Source organism: Vespula vulgaris, chromosome 11 (assembly GCF_905475345.1).
Source record: "Vespula vulgaris chromosome 11, iyVesVulg1.1, whole genome shotgun sequence".
NCBI lineage: Eukaryota > Metazoa > Arthropoda > Insecta > Hymenoptera > Vespidae > Vespula > Vespula vulgaris.
In genome coordinates, this window is record NC_066596.1 from 7,160,028 (window position 1) to 7,178,540 (window position 18,513).

At 28.9% G+C, this 18,513-nt stretch overlaps 3 protein-coding genes across 9 annotated transcripts; 1 reads left to right on the forward strand and 2 right to left on the reverse strand.

Annotated features, from left to right (window-relative positions):
- Window positions 1–24: 24 nt before the first annotated feature.
- Window positions 25–11,720, reverse strand: LOC127067718 (uncharacterized). Of its 4 annotated transcripts, none has more exons than XM_051002993.1 (18): window positions 11,457–11,720; window positions 10,582–10,726; window positions 10,315–10,452; window positions 10,133–10,213; window positions 9,924–10,059; window positions 9,337–9,807; window positions 8,983–9,249; window positions 8,693–8,910; window positions 4,580–8,614; window positions 4,355–4,496; window positions 4,061–4,252; window positions 3,545–3,958; window positions 3,108–3,440; window positions 2,826–2,982; window positions 2,342–2,768; window positions 1,641–2,262; window positions 1,171–1,573; window positions 25–993 (listed from the first exon to the last, which is right to left on the reverse strand). In XM_051002993.1, the coding sequence occupies exons 2-18, from the start codon at window positions 10,706–10,708 to the stop codon at window positions 697–699; spliced, it is 8,460 nt and encodes a 2,819-aa protein (XP_050858950.1). In that variant the 5' UTR covers window positions 10,709–10,726; window positions 11,457–11,720; the 3' UTR covers window positions 25–696. The 4 variants fall into 4 exon arrangements, with proteins under 4 accessions (XP_050858950.1, XP_050858948.1, XP_050858949.1 ...); XM_051002991.1 differs by adding an exon at window positions 11,105–11,144 and having other exon boundaries at window positions 10,315–10,726; XM_051002992.1 differs by having other exon boundaries at window positions 3,108–3,422; window positions 10,315–10,726.
- Window positions 11,721–12,152: 432 nt separating this feature from the next.
- On the forward strand, window positions 12,153–17,790 carry LOC127067722 (DNA replication licensing factor Mcm2). Of its 4 annotated transcripts, none has more exons than XM_051003000.1 (17): window positions 12,154–12,358; window positions 12,529–12,698; window positions 12,786–12,949; window positions 13,066–13,148; window positions 13,230–13,412; window positions 13,517–13,728; window positions 13,822–14,014; window positions 14,081–14,284; window positions 14,392–14,623; window positions 14,731–14,981; window positions 15,065–15,229; window positions 15,312–15,617; window positions 15,730–15,912; window positions 16,018–16,173; window positions 16,301–17,239; window positions 17,350–17,393; window positions 17,694–17,771. In XM_051003000.1, exons 1-15 carry the CDS (start codon window positions 12,356–12,358, stop codon window positions 16,427–16,429), a joined length of 2,634 nt encoding a protein of 877 aa, XP_050858957.1. In that variant the 5' UTR covers window positions 12,154–12,355; the 3' UTR covers window positions 16,430–17,239; window positions 17,350–17,393; window positions 17,694–17,771. The 4 variants fall into 4 exon arrangements, with proteins under 4 accessions (XP_050858961.1, XP_050858957.1, XP_050858960.1 ...); XM_051003003.1 differs by having other exon boundaries at window positions 17,350–17,388; window positions 17,694–17,757; XM_051003002.1 differs by lacking the exon at window positions 17,350–17,393 and having other exon boundaries at window positions 17,694–17,790.
- On the reverse strand, window positions 17,390–18,454 carry LOC127067733 (zinc finger CCHC domain-containing protein 10-like). The gene is made up of 3 exons (XM_051003024.1): window positions 18,276–18,454; window positions 17,994–18,143; window positions 17,390–17,915 (listed from the first exon to the last, which is right to left on the reverse strand). The coding sequence occupies exons 1-3, from the start codon at window positions 18,308–18,310 to the stop codon at window positions 17,690–17,692; spliced, it is 411 nt and encodes a 136-aa protein (XP_050858981.1). The 5' UTR covers window positions 18,311–18,454; the 3' UTR covers window positions 17,390–17,689.
- Window positions 18,455–18,513: the final 59 nt, after the last annotated feature.

Sequence of the window (18,513 nt, forward strand, 5' to 3'; positions counted from 1 at the left end):
TAATAAAATGGTTAAATAACAAAATCCAAATTTACCTTGTTCCTTTATTTAAATGATTACTTTTAATTGGAATTATTCTTAATATTAAACGTACACATATATGTACGCATATATATATATACAAATTTTGTTATGTTTGCATAAAAATTACAAAGCAAGAGAGGAAAATTTGTCGTGGCTAATTTTAAATTATTCACAATTTTAAAAAATGAACAATGTTAATAAACTACAAAAATAAAATATACATACGTTTATCCTTAATATATTAGCAATAGTTTTAACGAGATTATTTTTAATTCATATTGTAAACATTTATCGCTGTATTTTCTTCATTTGCTATCAAAAATATACGAATGCAATGAACATGAAAAACAGGATGTAATGTATATTGGAACAAGGATTAACATAATTTTTTTTAGAATATTATATCACCCTAGTTATTGCAATCGACCAGCTATTTACAAAAGCAATAAATTGCACTGTCTCGAATAATTTTTTCTCTTTTATCATTAATCACATAGTATTCAAGATAATGCTTCATTACTTTCCTTTATACCAAATATCCTATGTTGCTTTTTATTTTTCCACGAAGAAAAACTGGTATAAATTGGCTATTTCATAATTACTATATAAAAGAATTGTACAATAAGATAAAATTGAAGTTTCAATAAAAAAGTAGACATTGCGATTAAACACTTATGCCTTAGTACAAGGTTGTATCGTATAATTTAGTGGCGGTGGAGGAACTAGAAGTGGTAATGGAGTTGGTGGTGGTGGAGCTTGTACCGGAGTTGGTGTTGAAACAATTGATTGTGTTTCAGTAGCTCTAACTGTTCCACTATACGCTGAAAGGTAACTGGGCCATAAATTTGGAGGCGGAGGAGAACCTGGTGGTGGTGGCGGCGGTGGAAGATCATCCAATTCATCAGAATCTTCTATCATCATAGCGGACAAAGGAGTAAGGCGTGGTTTCTTCAACTTAATTATTTTTACCTAAAATATTAATATATATTAACTTCAATATGTATAACATATATGTAACAGTATTTTGACAACAAATTATTCAATATAAACTTTTTTCTAATTAAAAAAATAAGGATACAGTAATATCCATTATTGTATATATACACATAAAAAGTTAATTAGAAACCCTTAATTTTTTTAACATACTTTAACTTTCTTCTTTGTTTTGGGATGTCTTGCTCTCTTCTCTTTTTTTATTCTTTTAGAAATTGACCTCTTTAAGTCACAAGGACTGTCTTGAGAAATCGTACTTGAAGGAGGAGGTGGAGATGGCATATCTCCTTCTCCACCACTGGGACTAGTCCCTTCACCAGGTTTTACACCATCAGCAAATTGAACAGATTTTTTTGTTCTTTTTTTCTTTTGTGATACTTTTACCTTTAACTTCGTTTTATTCTTTGTCATATTAATTTTATTCTCACAGGTGTTATCTCCTTTGTTTATATCACTTGTTTTTTCTATATCGACCTCCTCTTTATCTATACAATCTTCATTGTCATCATCTACTGTAGTAAGATTATCTATATTTTCATTAGAAGATGTATCTTTCCTGCAATATATGTTGTCAATATAAAACAAATATAGACGAATATTTTTATATTGAAAACTTTACGTACCTAAAACCAGGTGATATAAGTATTCCTTTTAAAGGTGCTACAGGTAATAATGGCCAATCTTTAGGTTTGGATTCTACTTGATTTGTATTCGTATCGTTTAATGGTATATCTGTATCTTTAATCTCTTCCTTTCGATTTTCTATTTTAGATATTGGCTTTTGATCATTTAATTCTTCTTCCTCTTCATCATCTTCAGGATCTTCGTAATCGTCATCTTCATCTTCTCCTTCTGCTTCCTCTTCTTCCTCATCATCCTCGTCATCATCTCCTGCAACATCTTCTTCTTCTTCCACAGAAGTTATTAGAGAAACTGAATTATCTGGTTCCTTTCCTGATTGATCATCTAAAGTAGCTTCTTCATCTCCTTCATGAAGAGCTTTTATAACCGATCGATCTATAGATGGAGGTATCTTTCGATTATCCAATAAAGTTGTATTTTCTGATTGCGGTGTACCTATTGTTTTTTTCTCAAGAAGTCGAAGTGCTCTTCGATTAACTTTTTCTATTCGTCTGCGTTCTTTTTCTTTTCTACGCATTTCGCGCAATCTCTTACGTTCTTCTCTTTCTTTTCGGCGAGCTTCGAGTATTGCTTCATAATTATATACTGGTTGTGCTGATACTTCTATAATTAATATATAATTTAGTATAATTTTATTTCCTATTTGTTGAAATAAAATTTAACATATAAAAATGTAACTTACTCTGTACTGTAATATCTGATCTTGGATATGCTGCTGAAGAAATTGGTATTGGTACAGGTGCAGGTACAGGAATTGATAGAGACAAAGGCACTGGGGACAAGGTCGAACTTTGTGTTGGTGTTGATACTACAGAAGGAATAGTGGGTACTGGCATGGGAACAGGAACGGGTACAGGAACGGAAATTGGAACTGAAATAGGAGAAGGTGAAGGATCAGTAGAATATGAAGTTGTTCCTGGTTGATCCACAGTTGATTGCGTAGCTCCGCTCCAATCTAAAGACGTTGGTACTACTTGAAGGACATTACCAACGCGTACAACTTGACTGGATCCATGTACGATCGGAGGTGTTGTAATAGCAGGTATTTCTGTACGTGCTGGAGATATTCCATTATAATCTGCAGGTACCACTTGTAAAACGTTGCCCACCTGTACACGTAATTGTTGTAATATTTATTAATTACACACGCGCGCGTATTTATTTACCTGCAATACTGTAGGTTGACGGCGATACAATTGTTGTTGCTGTTGTGGCGGAGGAGATGGATATACAACAGTATTTGCATTAAAATTATTGGAATAATCAGAGAGTATATTCGTTTCTTGTTCATGCTGTTTTTTAATTCCTAATTCTAATTCCAATCTGCAATTAAATAAATAATTACTGATCTAAAAATGTAAAATATAAATCATTTAGGCCTAGTGAAACGTCTAACTTATGGAAAGATAAAATTGATAAGTTAAAGTTTGTGTTACTATAGTCACTACCTGTCGTCGAGCGATAAACGTTTTGGAGAACTTGCAGCAGAATCATCTATGCAAGGAGGATAAGTTAAGTTATTCTCCGTATAATAGTAATCATTACTAGACTCGTTCACACCAGAATATTGGAAATTTGAAGACACATTATCAACACCGCCAGTAATCTGCATCTCTGTATCCATGACAGTAGAATCTGCCGTTACCCTCGTCACACTAGATGTTGACTGCACAATTGTCTCTATGCGTCTACCAGTTTCTTCACAATTTTTTCTACTATCTCTTCCTTCTTTTCTTTCTCTCATACTTCCATTGATTTTATCCCTTAATAAAGAAGGTGACCTGATTATATAAAAATGTATGATTTAATATACATTTACATATACATATATAATGAATTGATAAAAATCTTATTGTATAAAAAAAATAATGAAATAATATTATACCGAGAGAGACGTAGTGTTTCAGATAATCTTGATTCATATTCCAGGGACTTCGAGGGACTTCGTTTCCTCGATCTTGAATTCGATCTTGTTCTCGATGTCGATCTAGACCTTGATCTAGATCCTGATTGCAATTTTGATCTTGATCGTGACCTCGATCGCGACCGTGATTTTGATCTCGATCTTGACCTTGACCTTGATCTTGATCGCGTCCACGATCTTGATCGCGATCTTGATATGCATCTAAATCTGTCCACGGATAATCTAGATGGTGAATGTCTTAAACATGGAGATAGTCGTAACCTCCTTGGGAATTTTTCTGTTCTTCGCATAGAATGGTTATATTTTTCTAAATCTGTAGAATCGCCTACTTTTGACCACTGCATATCTCGTCGTGTGTTTAGTCTTCGTTTTTTGCTGAAATTAATATAATGAAAATAATATAAAAATGTTTTTCATTCATAAATTGATATTCAATTTCATTATTATTATTATAATATTCCTTCAAGGAGAAAGTACCTTCGTCTAGAAGAAATAGGACCTTCCATAATTTCTCTTTCTAAACTTTCGTCTCTAAAGTAGGATCTATTATTATAGTCTAGATTCATATCCTGTTGATTACTAAATGAATCCAAAGATTCTCCATCGCGTAAAGCATTGTCCATTTCAAATTGCCAAAATGTTTGATCTAACTCCTCTTCAATTTGTATTCTGAAAGATTTGAATGTATGTACGATCGAATTAATGTATTTTAATTAATTTGATTTAATTGTATAAATGATCAAATGATATGCATAGATATTAAAACAATACCTATTTTCAGAATGTTTATTAAGTTCCATATTTCTTTCCCTTAAAATTTCGATTGGATCATATGGTTTCATTTCTTTCTCCCGATTTTTATCCATATTATCATATTTTCTTTTATTCCATTCATCACGGTTGTTTTTATTTGCTACAAATATATTTGTTTTAAAGTTATGTATTTGCATAATTCAATAAACAGTATACAATATAGTATGCATATTGAACACTTACATTTGTTGTAACTAGTAGTAATTGATCTTTCCGGACTTCGTGTAAATCTATCTTTTCGATCGTCTGTATTCCTTGTTCTAGTAGATCTATTTAATTTTCTTTCTCTATCTCGAATATATACAACAGTTTCATCCCGTCTTCTTGGGCTTTTACTTCGACTTCGACTCCAGCTACGGCTGTGGCTACCACTTCCACTTCCTTCGCATTCCCAAGAAGTACACGGACTATCGATGTGCTTCCTCTTGTTTCTCATTGGACTTATTTTTCTTCTGTTTTCATTGTATTCCATCCTAGAACCTCTATAATCTCTCTTATCAATTCTGTCTCTGATCAATTCATTACTTTTTCTACTCCTTTTATCCTTATTACGATCATTGTATCGTTTATCATCTTCCTGCTTAAGAGGTCTTTTTTTTCTCTGCTCTCTATTTAAAGGTTTTGTATTTCGTAGTATGTCTATATCGCTATTATCTTCAATAATAGTAAGTTTAGATGTTTTATTATTCTCATCTTTTGTCTTATCTTTATTTTTGTATTCATCACTTTGATCAGAATATATGTTGGATGTTTGAAATTTCGAATGAGTACTTTGTAGCTGCGAATTTTGTAACATTTCTTCTTTTGATCCCAATTGAACATTAGTGGCAGTTATAGCATGATCAATAGAAGAACATTCATCAGTACTTATAATATTGGCATCGACACTTTTATTTGCATCCGTTATACATGTAGATGCAAATTCTGTATCTTCTTTGTCATTGCCTAATATACGCGATTGTAAAAGCTTTTTCTGGATTGTTAAAAGGGCTGCAACTTGTTGTGCAGAATCAAGTAAGGGCACTTCAGTCTTTTTTGATTTATCATGCTCGTTAGAGCGTCGAATTAAAAATTGTTTTGGAATAAGTTTAAAAGCTGCTTTTTCTTCGTTTGTCTCATCATTTTTTATATTAATTTCTGTTTTTGCATCAACATTCTGAACGTTTTCATTATTATAAGATACATCTGTTTCATACTCTGCAAACATATCCATTTGTAAAGATTTAGATGAATGTGCATCGGAACATGAATCATTGACAAGTAAATTATTAAGTAACTTTTCTGAATTTTCGGTAACAACTGTATTACATTTTTCTGTTTTTGAGTGAACACTCATATTTTGAAGACTATGTTTTGTTGTTGATGTTTTAGGAGTTATGCATATGTTTTCATGGAACTTCTTTAATTGTAATGGTATAGTATTCGCGGCTATAGTGGAAGAAGATATTGATTTTTCTTCTATCTGACATAATTCTTTATTTTTGTCTTCGTGCGATCTAATCTTGCTCAAAGAAGTTGAAATACTGCCATTAGAAGAAGCTTCAATGTCCTCAGACTTCTGAGATGGTGCTGGAGAACTTGGGCTGTATAACTCTATGTTCCTTTGACCTAATTTGGTATCAATATCCAGAATAGTTTTTAATCGTTCTGTACATGGACTTTTTTTATTCATAATTGATGTATTTTCTATAATTGTGTCAATATTTGCATTTTCACTCCATGATTGTTCTAATAATTCTTTATCATCTAACTTCAAACTACAAGATTGCATTCTTTTAAGAAAATTTGTAGAATTTTCCGAGTATTTAGAATTGAATGTCTCAATATTTAATGGTTGATTTACAACATGGCAAATATCATCTTTGACTTTATCTTTTAATGAAATCTTTTCATCCATAGATGTTCTATTACTTGTATGTTCAGATTTAGTTCGATTTGACCATTCAACGCATTCCTCTTCCCACATAACAGAAGCTTTGAGTTCCATCTTTTCATCAGATTGCGATCCTATATCCCAACGACTTTTCTTAATTTTTTTATTGATATTAAATTCATTTTCCTTCAATTTATCACGCATTTCCACGTTATTTCTATCTTTACTATTTTTAACATAATTAATAATAGGTAAATCGGATTGAGCATTGCAAGAAATATCAATGTCACTAACAATAGTTGTAGTAACACTATTAGCACTGGCTATACTACTCGTATCAATGTTATCTTTCCCTTTTTCATTAGTATGCATAAATGATTCTTCTTCAATATCCCAATCATCTTTCTTCCTTTTATTTTTCTCTTGTACGAGCATCATTGCTTCTCTCTCACCTTCCTCCTCTTCATCTTCCCATATTCTTATAGTACATAATCTCTCTATTCTCTTTCGATTTTCTCTTGCACTTTCTTTATCCACTGCAATATATGTATCCGTTTTTTTATCATATTTCACTTCTTTTTCCAATTTTTTTGTAGAACTATAAGAAGCCTTTCTCTTATTAACGGTTAATTCTGCAATGGCTTCTAAACTATCTACCTCCCATTCATCCGCTAATAGTTGCCCTTTACTAACTTCTTTTTCAAGTTGTGTTAATGACGGTACATTCAAAGTATCAAATTCTGTTTCTCTCCATTTTTCCTTCTTATGTTTCTCCAGCTTTTTTGAAAACTTCATATCATCTTGTATTATTTGCCGTGCTATACGTTCAGTTTCTCTTTCCCAATCAGCAAGAAACTCAGTGTTACTTTTCTTATCCTTGTCCTTTTTTCTTTTCCTTTTTTCATCCAAATCATTTTCAATTTTTTGCTTTCCTTCTGAAAAATTGTCATCGGATCGTTTCTCATTCATTTTTTCAATTGCGATAACGTTTTTGTCTCCTCCTCTGTCGGTCTTTTTAAGCTTATTTTGCTCGTCATCCTTCAACTTACTCACATCACGATTCATTTCCGAAATTTGACTTTCAAGTCGTTTGGCTATAATTACCGAATTTACTTCCCATTCCTCTAAGAATTTATCTGCAGTTTTATCTTGCTTTTCTTTGTTAATTACAGATTTGTTTTTATTTTCCCATAAATTTTGTTTTTCTCCTTCTACATTCATTTCTTCCTTAATTTTTTTCGATGCAGACTGTATTTGTAATGTATGTTTTATAGATGAATCTGAAACCTCATTTATTAATTCTCTGCTATCAATTTCTTTTTCATTCAATACTTTTCTGCTTTTTAATTTTTTTTTGTTTATTTTTTTTCTTTTTCTTCTTTCATCAGATTCACTACTACTCGATGGCGAACTTATTTTTCTTCTACGTCTTTTCTTAATCCTAGCTATTCTTTTTGCTTTCCTTTTTCTTTTTCCAATTTTTCTTTTTTTCCTCTTCTTCTTTCTTCTTTTATTATCCGAACTGAAAGACTCGCTACTACTACTTGTACTACTACTTTCGCTACTATCAGAATCAGATGAACTTGAATCCTGTGATAATTTTCTGCTATGGCGTCGTTTTGTTTTCTTATCTTCGGAATCTGAGGAACTACTACTACTAGATGATTCACTACTAGATGTTTTCTTTTGTAAGCGTTTTTTCTTTCTCTTTCTTTTTCTTGGTTCAGAGTTTTCATCGCTCAAGTGTTCTACTTTGATCCTAACATTTTCCCAATCATTAGGTATAGATTCTGACTCTTCTATTTCTTCTTCCTCACGAGTAATTGAATTTTCAAATATTCTTTCATTTTCTTGCATAGGAGCTTGCGAGTTCACTGACAAAGTGGAATGTTCAGAAGGCTGAAACGTTATACACGAATTTTCTAGACATTCGTTTTCTTGCAATTGTTTCTCAGTTAATACTTCATTAGTAATTTTATTTTGATTTTCACATGCTATACTTTTAGTTGTAGAAAAAGTGTTACATTTATCTTCTGATGATGTGACTTCTATATTAAATTCATGATAATTTGATGGAGATACAGATTTAAGCAAACATTTTTCCGAGGAAAATTTTTGTACTGTGTTTACTGTATCTGGTAAAGGAATATCTGTACACACCATTTTCATGAATTGCTCGTATTCTGAAGCTAATTTTTCATTTCCTGTAGATAATAAAATTGGAGATGCAGATGCTTCATCTAAAATTTCAGGTTTTTTAACGTCAGAATTATTCTGATTATCTATATTTTCTATATTTTCGCTATTTTTAGGCGAATCAGAGATCGATGCTGATACTTTGTCTCCTAAAAATTAAATTTTCTATCTATAAAAAAAATTTTGTACTTTCTTATATATTATAAATAATATGTTAATAATCTAACCTTGTTCAATGATATTCTCTATTTCCATTTGTTCTTTCTCATTTCCTGTTTCATTATTTTCTTGCGAAATTTCTTCATCTTCACTATCCCATTTTGATTTTGGTGGTTGTACATTAATGGATAATTGCCATTTTGTGTCACTATTAGGTTTAATTATATTTATTTTTTTATACCAATTACGAGAACACAATGATTCTTCATTATCCTCTATGTCGATTCTACAACAATCAATAGCTACTTAGATTGTAAAAAATAAAGGAAAAAAATTGAGAAGAAAAAATTGTTTATACTGTATAGATGTTGCATCACATATATCTTGTAACTTTTCCCGACGATCCAATGTAACAGCCTGAAATAATTGTTGTCGATTTAATAAAAGAGAAATTCGAGGATTTTCACAGTAAAGTAATTGTCGTCCACGTTTTGTTAATTTGATAGATTCAGGTGGAAACCCTTTGGGTCCATCTAGTCCTTCAGCAATTAAGGCAGTACGTTTCAAACGAAAATTATTCAACATCAACATCTGATCTAAGTAACGTGCATAATCTTGCACTGTCCTGCAATAGTATAAACGTTGATATTCCATTCAAGTTATTTCTTCTTTTAATTCTATTAGAATTATGAACTAAATAAAAAATACAAACCTGCTTTTTATAGATCTTTCTGAAACGTCTTGTTTTCTTGATTGAATGACTTCATCCAGAGTTATACCTGACTTTTTCATTTCTGCCCACGAATCATACTTTTTTATTTCTCTTTCTTTTTCTTTGTCTTTCAATTTATTGTTATCTTTTTTAGTTTTTACATCTACAACACTTTCTTGCAAGTCATTTTGTTTTTCCTTTCTGTCCCTTAATTCTTCTTTTTTTTCTTTTATTTCTTCTTTCTTGTCTTTATAATTTTCCTTTTTATCTTTTCCATCCTCTTTTTTATCGCGATTTAACTCTACTTTGGCTTCATCTCGTTTACATTTATCATCCTTCCTTTCTCTATCTTTTCTTTGTTGTTCTCTATTTTGAAGAGACGTTTTATAGTTATATTTTTCTTTACTTTCATGTCGTTCTTTAGCTTGTTTATTTGCACTTCCTTCTTTTTCTTCTCTGTTATGTTTTCTCCTTAAAAATATTTAATACTTTATATATCATGCTTCAATTCTTAATGTCTTAATTTTATTGCATGATGCACAATAAAAATTAAACTAGGAAAATAGTTTAATATTTATTTTACATACTTGCGTTCTATCATAGATTTATTTGAACCCCTTTGGGAAGAAATTGCGTCTTTTTGTCTAGATCTTCCTTTTAAATTTCTAGAGGTTTCCCACATAGTTGAATTATTTCTGTTAAAACTCTCTTCTTCCAAACTTGCTATACAAAAACATGTTGAAATTACATAATACATTAAAAATTTGTAATTATACGTTACGTAAAGTATAATTACCTGCAGCCATGGCTTCAGCCAATAATAATTTACTTTTAGACTCTTCTCTTCTAATTTCTTCTATTGCCAAAACTTTTTCTTCTAAATAAAAAATATGAATCATGTAATTAGATTTAATACTAACTAAAAAAGAGAGAAAAAAAGAAAAATAAATAAATAAAAAATCTATTTCATTTTTATACCTGTTTTCTTTCTTAATTTACTACCACTTGAGAAACGATTGTATGATTGCTGACTATGTTCTGTCTTTGTCTTTGATTTTGTATCACTGGTATTATCTTCATTGTCTGCAGTATCTTTTATAGTACCAATAACTTGTGCTTGAGGTACAGAAGATTTATTTGAAGCTTTTGGTAATACATTAAACTTATTTGCAAATGCCATTAATCGCTTTTTAGCTTGAACTTTACCAAGAACTGGTTTAAGCATTCTTGGACTTTCTAACCTACATGTATCTCCATCACTTGCTTGGCCTCTCGTACTTTCAGGTGTTTCAGGCATCTGTATATCTATTAAAGACATTGAAATGTCTGGTGTAGGCTCCTCTGGGGCATAAGCATCCTCAGTTCCAGACATGATGCCTTTTTCCAGAAGCTAATTTAACAAAATTAAAGAATATAAATAAAAAACATAATAAGATCAAGAGTATATATATATATATATATATATATATATATACACATATACATATAATGTATATTCATATATATACATATATAATGTATGTATATATATATAATAAACATCCTTGAAAATTATTTTTCCTTCTAAGCATTGTTGTAATCATTTATTAAACTTCATTTTTATTATAGCATTATATTTATTCAATTAGGAAGAAATTCAAGTTCCATTTAAAAATATCAAAGCTTCTACTATAACAAATTCATTGAATAAATATTTATAAAATCTAGTAAACCAAAAAAGTAAGCACATTATATATTTTATACTCTACATATTATATTTTGTACTTACATATTGCTTTTATTGCCAAAAGATTCAAAGCAGCACATTACTTTAAACATTTAATTAATTATTAAAATTCAATGTTAAAATGGTTTTTTTAATTACATTTTAATGGCAGAAAATTAAAGAAACTTTATTAACTTTACGTTATCCCTAAATCGCATAAACAAAGAAATTCATATTCAAACAAAAAACATTAAACAGGTTAAGACGAATTTATATGATTACAGTTAACTTTTTGCACAACAAAAAATTGTAAAAATATAACTTCATTATTAAAATGATATTGTTACATAGCAACAATATTTTTAAATCATAAAGATCAAATATATATTGAATCGTGTAAATGATTGTTTCTTACCTTGTAACAATATATTTAAGTAACAAAGCAATACATTTTTTTTGCAAAATTTGTCAAATTATTTTATGAAGTGAAAGTTTTTTAATAGATAAAATATTTCTAATATAATATAAGTAAGTTTGTTCCTACTATTTGCCAATGTTCAACAGATTTTGCAAATGAAAAGCGTCAGACATTTTATTTAAACGACAAGTCGACACTACAAATGAGTACAAACTGTTAGTAGGTTAAAAGGTCTGATCAAATCCGATTCTCCCTTGTATTTAGCTTGGTTCACTGTTTACAGCGCCTCTGGTGGAAATATGTTACAATAAGTTTTTATTTAAATCTATTAAGCTCTACCAATAAGAAAAACTATAATATGAAATGTGCTCAAGCATATATATATATATATACACACACAAATATAAATATCTAACACGACATTTCAACTATATTTTCAAATAAATATTTAATCGTTTTTCTTATAAATAAAGAAACATTATTTTACTACGAAATATAAAAAACAATTAACTTTATGTTTACAAGAAATAGCTATTAAGTAAAATTCAGATAATTCAAACAGAATTGAATAAACTTTAATCAACTTCAATAATTTGAATAGAATTTAAGGCGGGAACTATTGACAAATGACAGTAATTTGGCGGGAAATTTATTAATTCAACGCCACCTAGTGTCCTTACTCAATGTGGTTATATGTGTACGTGTGTATTCGTATATCATTATTATACCGTACAAATTCATATTTTAAATTAATGACGATATTTTTACCATTATTTATTAAACAATAATACAAAAATTATATGTTTGTCACTAATTTATATTTCGTAAAATTACAAAATTCTAAATTCTACTTACTCTTATAATTTTCATTCTTTATATTTTGTGAATTAAACATTATGGTAAGTAATTAATTATTAAACATAATTAACTAATACATTAAAATGTAAGTATCTAAAATATAACATTTTATTAAATAATCAAATACTTATAAGAAACTAGTTAATTTTTATCCAAAAACCATTATCTTTTTTGTAATTATTTGTATTTTCTATTATTATTATTATCATAGAATCAAAGTAGCTCTCCTGCTAGATCCGATAGAAATATAGATCCAATGACATCCCCTGCACCAGATATAGATGAACCTTTTGAAGATGAAAGTGAATTACTTAATGAAGATAATGATATTAATAATGAAGAAGAAGAAGGAGAAGAATTATTTGGAGATAACATGGAGGCGTAAGATGTCATATATGCAATGTTATAATAGATTTATAAATTAAAATATTTATTTTTTAATCATATTGAATATATTATATTGCACAGGGATTACCGTCCTATGCCAGCTCTTGATAGATATGATCCAGCCATGCTTGATGATGATGAATATTCTGAATTGTCTCAAGGAGAACGTGTTGCAGCTGAAATAGAAATGCGAAAAAGAGATCGCGCAGCTGGAATTATAAGAGATGATAGAGATTTACTTTATGGTAAATTTGTCTTTATATCATTACATTATTTATAGAAATATTTATTTTTACTTCCAGTTTTAAATATTATATAATTATTAAATATTCTTATATTTACATATTATGAATAAATGTAGATGATACAGATGAAGATGAAACACAAACTCACAAACGACGCATGGCTGAGAAGGCTGCTACTGGTGAAATTGATGACATAGAGGTAAAAATTTCTATTTATTATTTATTCTACAAATATTATTATTTATTGATTACCATTTAAAAAATCTGTTTTTGATCTCAGATGATAGAATCTATAGAAAACTTAGAAGATACAAAAGGTCATTCTATCAAGGAATGGGTTACAATGTTAGGACCACGAACAGAAATCTCCAATCGTTTTAAGAGTTTTTTACGTACTCACACAAATTCAAAAGGACAGTATATGTACAAAGAACGTATTCGTCACATGTGTGAAAGTAATCAGGTAATGAAATAAAAACATCTGTTTTTTGTATAATTTTTTGTATACTAATTTTTTTATAATTCATTTTGATAATAGTCTATTATTTTTACAAATTTTAATGATAGTCCAGCTTTATTGTGGAATTCCCCATTCTTGCAAGTAAAGAACATGTTTTGGCTTATTTTTTGCCAGAAGCTCCATTTCAAATGTTACAAATATTTGATGAAGTAGCCAAAGAATTGGTATTAACTATTTTTCCTAGTTATGAAAGAGTTACAAGTGAAATTCATGTTAGAATATCAGAACTTCCATTAATAGAAGAATTACGTACATTTAGGTAAAAACTATACTAGTTGTATTTTTTTATAAATCTGATGTGATTTATACTTATATTCCTTTCAATATTATTTGATATATGTTGAAAATATAGGAAACTCCATCTTAATCAATTAGTTCGAACTCTTGGTGTTGTGACAGCTACAACAGGAGTGTTACCACAATTATCTGTTATTAAATATGACTGTTCTAAGTGTGGATATGTTCTTGGTCCTTTTGTACAATCTCAAAACTCAGAAGTCAAACCAAGTTCTTGTCCAGAATGTCAAAGCTTTGGTCCTTTCATGGTAAGCATATTTTGTGTTAAAGATATAGATAATCATTTCTAACATACTCTGATAAATTATTTTTAGATTAATATGGAACAAACAATATACAGAAATTATCAAAGAATAACAATTCAAGAATCTCCAGGTAGAGTACCTGCAGGCAGAATACCAAGAAGTAAAGATTGTATTTTGTTGTCTGATCTTTGTGATCGATGCAAACCAGGGGATGAAATAGATCTTACTGCTGTATATACTAATAATTATGATGGTTCTTTAAATACAGAACAGGTAAATTGTATATTCAATATAATTTATTATTAAATAATTGCTTTATTATATTTCTTAAATTGTTGTTGATAATTATATAAAGAATTATAATTGTTGATCTTGACCAGGGGTTTCCAGTGTTTTCTACAGTATTATTGGCTAATTACTTATTTGTAAAGGATTCTAAAGAAATTGTAGAATCTCTAACTGAAGAAGATATTGCTAGTATTCTTGCTTTGAGTAAAGATCATCGTGTTGCCGATCGAATTGTTGCAAGTATTGCTCCTTCTATATATGGACATGAATATATTAAACGAGCACTAGCATTAACCATTTTTGGAGGAGAAGCAAAAAATCCTGGTGAATAAATTACAAATCTTAGATAAATTAATTGCAGCACGTTTAAAAAAGAAAAGAAGATCGTTTGGTGTATTTGTATTACTTGAGATATTCTTTTATTTTAAAAGGTAATAAACACAAAGTAAGAGGAGATATAAATGTTCTAATCTGTGGTGATCCAGGAACAGCTAAATCTCAATTTTTGAAATATATTGAAAAAATAGCTCCGAGAGCAATTTTCACAACAGGTCAAGGGGCTTCTGCCGTCGGTTTAACCGCTTACGTACGTCGACCACCTAATACACGAGAATGGACATTAGAAGCTGGTGCTTTAGTTTTAGCAGATCATGGTGTTTGCCTAATTGATGAATTTGATAAGGTAATATATTAGCTATAAATTATAAAAAGTAATATATTAGTTATATATTGTATTACTTTGAATTTTTAATATTATATTTATAGATGAATGATCAAGATAGAACATCTATACACGAAGCTATGGAGCAACAAAGTATCTCTATTTCAAAAGCAGGGATTGTTGCATCATTGCATGCTAGATGTTCAGTAATAGCTGCATCCAATCCAATTGGAGGCAGATATGATGCTAGTATGACCTTCTCAGAAAATGTAAAAAGTCACTTATATTTAAAAATTACCGTTTATAAAGTATGTCATATATGAGTTTATATTTTGGAGCATTGTATTTTAGGTAGATTTATCAGAACCAATTATTTCCCGATTTGATATATTGTGTATAGTTAAGGATGAAGTGGATCCTATGCAAGATAGACATTTAGCTAAATTTGTAGTAAATTCGCATATTAAACATCATCCAACAAATTCAGAAAAAGCAGTACCAACAGAATCAGTGGAAACAACACAAAATCTATCTATTCCTCAAGATCTTCTTAAAAAGTATATTGTTTATGCAAAACAAAATGTTCATCCTAAATTAACTAATATTGATCAAGATAAAGTAGCCAAACTATATAGTCGTTTAAGACAAGAAAGTTTAGTAAGTTAAAATAGTACAGTAGTAATAAGTAAAGAAACATAAAATTTGACATCTATATGCTCCAAATAATTTACTGAATTACTAAAGTCATCAATACTGTATTATCTTATAGGCTACTGGAAGTTTACCTATAACAGTAAGACACATCGAAAGTATAATTCGAATGGCTGAAGCTAGTGCAAAAATGTATTTACGAGATCATGTACAAGAAGGTGATATTAATCTTGCTATTAGAATGGTTTTAGACAGTTTTGTTGATACACAAAAATACTCTGTTATGAAAAGTATGCGGCAAGTATGTAATTGCAATTTTGGCCAATATTCATGTATATTAATTACTCTTAACTCATATTCATTGACTGCTTCTTTTTAAATTTGCATTAACATGTTATTATTGCAGACATTTCAAAAATACTTATCATACAAAAAAGATCATAGTGAACTTTTGTATTATATACTTCGACAAATTACATTGGATACATTAGCATTCCAAAAAGCCTTACATGGGAATCGAATTACAACTCTTGAAATATCGGAAAAAGATTTATTGGACAGGGTAATATACTCTATATTGATTAAAAAAATTCATAAATGTGATAATAAAATATTGTATATCCATTTGTAGTTATTTATAATATTTCTAGTAAATTAAAAATTATATTAATTTCATTAAAATTTTTCAGGCTAAACAGATTGACATACACAATTTACATCCATTTTATGAAAGTGATATTTTCAAAACTAATAATTTTGTATATGATTCTCGAAGAAAGGTAATTATTCAAACTCTTCCTGAAACTATTGATGACTGAGAAATCCATGAAATATTTAATTATTTTAAATAATATTTCTTAATTTTTTTTCATCATGAATGCATTTTTACGAATTAATAAGCTTTTATTTTATAGACATTTTATATGTATTCATGTAATTGTTTATACAACTATTTTAATATTAAACATTTGTAAATGAAATATTTACTAAATTACATAAAGTTTATTATACATTGTACATTTGTTTCAAAGATCCACTTTTATCGGTATTGTAATAACGATTTTTCTCTAAAAAAATAAAATTACATAGACATATATTGCCAAAAATATAATTTATATATTTGTACTAATATTAAAAATATATTTTTTTCTAGTAGAGCTCTTAATTAAATTAAATTTATTTAGTATAAAATTAAGTATAGATTTACTTTCATATTAAAAAGGAGCGGTTTGATAAAAAAGTTTTCAAAGTGATCCTTCTTACAATCTCTTAATCTAGATGTAATTAAATTATTAGAATTACAATATTTTAATAATTAAAATGTGGGATGAGTTGGAAGTGCTAACAAAAATATTTAGTTACATCTTTCATCGTAATAGCGCATTGCTTTGGTAGAGAGTGTGTTTTGTTTTGGAAAGAAATTGACCCGAAAATAGTATGAATGTTTGATGCATGATGTAAGTGAGCTATTATCGAGTGTCTGTAAAAAGCGATTGTGAAAAACGATTCCTAAAATGCATATAGAATTAGAATTGGAGTTGGGTTGAAATGATAGTCCAAGATGAAGCATAAGACGAAAAATGAGATGAACGACGAATGATTGAGATCATAGTATACGGAGAAGTACAGTGAGTAATGTGGAAAATCAGTGTCATTGGACTTTAGAGAGTGTGCTATTAAAATAAAACTTTGTTTGTTAACAAATAGAATGTATTTTTTTAATTTTCCGAACCCAAAGCTCTGGTACCATAAGGATCCTACAAAAATACATTTAAAAGTCAAGTAATAAGAATTATTATTTCAAATTTATATTACACTTAATTGTTTCCTATGTGTTAATTTCACATTTAGACATTTAAAAAAAGAAAAAGAGAACATTTCATTAGCAAATAATTGATAAATTTGTAATAAAATATGTAATATATAAAAGATATTAGGGATATTCCGCAAATGTCTTGTGTTATTGTCTAAAATAGAAAAACATATGTAATATCTTTTAGGGAAAATAAAAAGTGCTATTTTACAAAAATAAGCATATAGTATATCAGGAATAATGATTATTAAATATATCACATATTTTAGTGTGAAGAGTTACTGCTACTGCTGCTACTGCTACTAGAAACACTATCATTCGAGTCTGACTCACTGTCCGAAGAAGAACTGCTACTACTACTTTCACTACTGCTACTAGAACTGCTACTATCAACACTAGAAGAGCTTGTATCACTGCAACTACTTGATTCTTTTCTCATTTTTTTTCTCTTCTGTCCATGAGATTTCTTAACTTCCACTTTTTGTTCTTTTCTGTAAATAAATGATAAATTCTATATTATCTTTATAAATCTCAATGTATATATATAATAATTTTTTAAAGATACATACGTGTCATTTTCTTCTTGCATTTTTAAAGCTCTTTTAAGTTGTACAGTACGAGAAGATCTGTGTAAATATTTTCGTTTTCCTTTACATTCATAACTCCAGTGTCCAAATTCCAAACATTTTTGACATCGCATTCCTTGTGGAGATAGATTACTGCAATTAAATAAAATATTAATAAAAGATGATATATTATAATCATAAATTCATATTAACATTAAACTCACTGAAACAAATATAACAGAATAAGTCAACATATCAATAAATATATATAAAAAATCTACTAACGTTTTTTTTATTACTTCTATTTTATTCGAACTCATTTTCTCTTTATGATTGTTATTTAATATTTATCAAAATTAGTTAAGATTTTCATATAGCATGGACAAATTTCGATTAGTTTATTTACATATAAAGAAAGATTATTCCGAGAGGTTATTTCACAGATATTTTGTGTGAAAACAAAAGTGGGGATAAATATGAAAGGAAATGAAATATTTATCTTTAAGTTGGTAGGTGGCGGTAT